The sequence below is a fragment of the Micrasema longulum genome, unplaced genomic scaffold, assembly GCF_059751315.1.
Source record: "Micrasema longulum isolate JH-2025_06_02 unplaced genomic scaffold, ASM5975131v1 h1tg000279l, whole genome shotgun sequence".
Lineage (NCBI taxonomy): Eukaryota > Metazoa > Arthropoda > Insecta > Trichoptera > Brachycentridae > Micrasema > Micrasema longulum.
The window spans coordinates 541,582-546,426 of record NW_028277483.1 but is presented as its reverse complement, the minus strand read 5'-3'; the positions used below and the strand labels follow the sequence as shown (position 1 = coordinate 546,426).

General features: G+C 30.6%; 1 protein-coding gene across 2 annotated transcripts; it reads left to right on the top strand.

Annotated features, from left to right (window-relative positions):
- The first annotated feature begins 1,919 nt into the window (after positions 1-1,919).
- Positions 1,920-4,845, top strand: LOC148282899 (uncharacterized). 2 transcript variants are annotated; one of them, XM_088224323.1, is made up of 3 exons: positions 1,986-2,179; positions 2,903-3,045; positions 4,394-4,845. In XM_088224323.1, the coding sequence occupies exons 1-3, from the start codon at positions 2,104-2,106 to the stop codon at positions 4,493-4,495; spliced, it is 321 nt and encodes a 106-aa protein (XP_088080449.1). In that variant the 5' UTR covers positions 1,986-2,103; the 3' UTR covers positions 4,496-4,845. The 2 variants fall into 2 exon arrangements, with proteins under 2 accessions (XP_088080448.1, XP_088080449.1); XM_088224322.1 differs by lacking the exon at positions 4,394-4,845 and having other exon boundaries at positions 1,920-2,179; positions 2,903-4,362.

Sequence of the window (4,845 nt, the reverse complement as noted above, 5' to 3'; positions counted from 1 at the left end):
CGACAGAAGTATATCGAACAACAATTTACAGTAGCAAACTGGGTCACTTATATTTTGACTATTTTATTCGCGGCACTTCTTAGTTATAACATTTTTACAAAATCTTAAATGCACATTTTAATTAAAATCTACATATATTTTAACCTTCAATACTAAAATTTAACAAATAGTGCGTTAGCCATTGGTAAATCACTTCGAAAATTCATTTTTCGAACCATGCATTAGCTACGCATAAAATTGCTTACACTTAAAAGAAGGTATCTAGTTATTGTGTCTAAAATATCTGTCACAGACCAGTTTCTTGTAACACAATGTGAAGAACGATATGAGGGTGAACCCACTGCTCATGCGCTGATCAGAGTAGTGGCAACGCAATATTCAACTGAGTGACTGATCGATATGATAATTCGCCATGGTCAAGTGATAACTTGTGATAATAACAAAACTTAGAGAGAAATAAATGTTTCTGTTAGGCTTTTGAACTTGTTATCAACTATTGCATAATTTATATTTCTAGACTGACATAATAGTATTGAGTATCCAAAATAATATTATCTATTATAGATACTCAGATAAAATTTTGACCCCAGAATAGGGTCATTCGAGTTATTTTATTATTTATATTTTCAAATACGCAAAAAAATACGATAGTAACGGTATTAATATTTGTTTCGTGCGACGTCGGGTATTTGTTTTCAAAAAGTTTAAAATATGTTTACTTTGAATTATTAAAAAAATATATTTTTCGCGCCCTGTGGAACAAACGGCACGTAGGGTGTTTTTGCGTCATACTAGTACGCAATGTTTATTAGAAACGCAATCGGTGGAAGCCTTTTTTAAATATGTTTTAAACTCGAAAATTATAAATAAAGAACTTGTCTTTAAAACATTGATTGTTCTATAATTAGAATTGCAAAAATACCCTTTAAATATGTATTTTATTTTTACGCCATTCTCCCGACTTGTAAAAATATCTTATTACAATCGTGCAACATGTATAGTCAACAGTTTCTATCTTATATAATAGATAGGTAGGTATGTATAGGCATATAAGTCAAAAAATCTACTCATTTGATTGTATCTTGAATCTGATCAATAATTATTATTATAATGCATTATATTAAATACCATCACTATTATGAACTAAAGCAAACTATAATATTTTTATTTTTTTTGCATTTTCATTTGTAAAAACGTCTTCGATACTTATTGAAGACACATATTCAAATGTTTTTCTTTTAATTTTATCAAGTTAAAATAAATGACAAATTAGTATGAACGGTAGGTATACCTATATATATTTAATGTTTTCATGGAAGCGCATAGTTATGGCGGTATTTATAATGATTTTTTTTAAATATACATTTATTGAATTTTAACGATGCCTATTTCTAAAATATACATAATAATAAAACGCATCGACTTCTGATCTACTTAAACAAAAAAGCTTAACTGCGAACGTATTAAAAAACTCTCAAAATTACAATAAACAGTGGATTGATTTTTATTCATTCTTTTTTAAAATATATTTATATTTCACAATTAAATTTAAGTCATGTAAGATTGACGTCGTAAAAATCATAATATTGTTGAAAGTAACACTAAAGTCGGCCTCGGAATTATTATTGTGCTCTTTTGATTTCTGACGTATTTCCTATTTGTCATAGTAGGATTTAGGAGAACGAAATTATTTTAAAAGTAAAAAAAAAAAAAAAACTTTGGTTTGCCTAACGGAAATGATTATTAAGCTTTTAAAATTATAAATGGGCTAAAATAAATATGTTTCTTAGTAAAAAAATATTGTAAGATATAAAAGAATTCGGTTTGTGTTACTAATGAAAAACTTACATCGTAACACGTTTGTAAAAGCATCATCATGCTTTATATTCGTATTTCATACAAAATTTATTTAGTTTCTCACGATTTCCAACTGATCGTTTGTGAGATGCAAACGTACCCTTATCGTCAATTTCTATGGTTGGTGTTCTGTCATCTGTCATTGTCAGACCGTCAAACTCGTTTTGACAAATAACCATGTGCGTTTACTAACCTTTGACTGTGAGTTTTCGAAAGAAGTTAACTAAAATATAATAGATTGTCACTATGGAATATATTTGGAATGACCCAAATGTAAAATCTCCCCCTGTTAATACATATAAAAGTGAATCTAATGAAATAGGTAAATCATAAAATAGTTAATATTACGTACCTTCCATTGTTGTTTTTGTCTGCTTGTTATCATTATGGATAACTATATAGCGCCATTTTCGTAATAAAACACCATAAGGGCGCTTTATAAAGTGATTCTATAAATAAATAAATTTAGTATCTTTTAAATTTGTAATTTAATTAAAACAATTTATTTTGTTATGACATGCTACGGATTTATTCAAATGACTTAGAGAACAAGTGGGTTTTAAGCTTCTTCCGAAAGATCACTTCACTCTCACGGCCTCGCACCTCTGCTGGGAGAGCATTCCATGCCATAGGGCCTGCGACCGCAAATGCGCGTTCATCGAATTTAGTGCGCTGTTTGCATAGAGGCATAATAACTTTTTCTCTCGCCATAGACGTAGCTGATCTAAGCGTAAGATGCCTGTCAGCCAGTTCATCTGGAATGCATAGTTCCTTTAGATATTCCGGAGAAGAGTTGTGCAGCGACTTATACACAAGCCAACAGAGTTTGTATTCCACCCTCTGTGGAAAACGTAGCTAGTGTAATTCCCGATGTAGCGGACTGATATGACTGAACTTAGAGATCCCGAAAATAAGTCTCGCTGCAGCATTTAATACAGACTGTAGAATGGATATCGACACGATCTGTATTCATAAAAAAATACTTACCCACCTACTTGTAATTTACATAATGTCACTAAACACTTCAAAATTTTTGATTTTCCAGATATTATTCAACTTCGTACTTTTGTGACTGATGCAATTAACATTCTGGAAAATCAGCAATGTTTCCACCGGGAAGCTGCACTAGTATCAAGATTAATGTATATAATGTCCAGAAAATTCAGACATGATATTGGATTTTCGTACGTACGTAAAACAAATATAGCTCTACTGAAATACTTAAATTTACGTTTTGTAAATGACCTTAAAGCGTTTCAGAGTGTTTTGCCAGAAACAATTTTATCATACAATTATTTACCAACTCGACAAATGTTGGAATATATCTTGGTTCGTTTCCAAACATTTAGTATGATTATTTTAAGAATTATTATCTGCACTAAGAAAGCTTCAATATTTTTTTTTGAACGAATAAAAAGAGGCGATTCAGTCTGGCTTTCTCTTATGCCTTTCACGGTACTATCTAGAGTTTGGAATTTAGCTAATATGCTTATCAAAATGTCCTGCAATTGCTACGCTAAATTGTTTCCATTCCGAAATAGTTTGAAAGTGGTTGGAATTCCATTTTTGCCTGAAGATTATATTTTCCCAAGAAATTTGTTAGATTGGCTTAATTACGATGTATACAAAAATGATACAAACGCGTTGTGGAAATCAGGAGTTCATAACGTCACATCTATTTTCAAATTCATTGATTCCATAACTAATAAAAGTGATTTAAAAATTGAGCAGTTTGAAGTTGAAAGTGCCAATGATGGCGATAGAAATACCAATTATAAAATTAAAATAAAGGAGCAATCTGCCGAAGACCAAATAGTTTCAAAACAATTTAAATCAATTTTTATACCTGAAGAAATAAAATCTCAGAAATGTGTTGGTATCGGTGAAAAAATCTCTCGAAAAGATTTTATGAAATTACAAAAAGGAATGACAAATGATAATGTAAAAGATAAGAGATTCAAAAGCAATAATATTGCTGACCATAAAAGCATGATTGAATGTTCGAGTAATGGCATTCTATCGAAATCAGTTAAAAACATACCGAACAATGAAAAAAATAATAAAAAAAATAGTCAAATTCATTTCCAACCGATTGAGGAATACCGTCCCGTCGAAAAAAATTCAATCACATTCACTAAAAAATATAACTGCAGCAGCAAGTCATTGACTCATTCAATCGATGTGGTAAAATGTTCTAAATCTCTTAATAAATTTATTGATAAAGAAGACAACTTTAGAGATATCAATGACCAAGAATCACTTACAAAAGAAATTGGTTTTATGCAATGGCAATCACTAAAAAAAATGTTATTTAAACTATCCCGAAAGCTAGAAAACAGTTCTTCAGATAAACAGAAAAAGATTATTTCCAAATTAAAAAACTTTTGGAACGAGCGTTGCATTAGTCAATAAAAACATACGTAATTTTATCAAGTGTGTTTTAGTAATGGTTTAAGATACATTGGTCCTTTTCCAAACAAATAAATTTATGTTTTGTATGCAAAATGTTTTATTTCATTAATGATTTATTACTCAGTTCTTCTTTTTAGTTGGTCTCTACGTTACGAAGATCGTGACCACCATGCTCCCGGGCAAGTCTCTCCCAGCCTTCTCAGTCCTCCTCAGTGGACTCATATAGTGTAGCATGTGTGACTCTCGATCACATCTGTCCACCTCATTTGTATACGTCCCTTTCGCCGTCTATCATCGACTGTTTCACGCATAAACACCAGCGATCTGACCAGCCTGATCTATTCATCCTGGTAGCCCTTGTAATATTGCGACTTTTCCATATTTTAATTTGTAATTACCATACATAATATATATTTTTACATTTTGAAAATGATGAAGTATCCAAAATAATACAGTCTGCCATTATTAATATTATTCAGGATAAAATATATGGCGCCATTTTCAGAATATAATGACTCAAGAAATATTTATTTTTTGCTCACGAAACATAAATGATTGAGAATTGTTTTTTCTTTT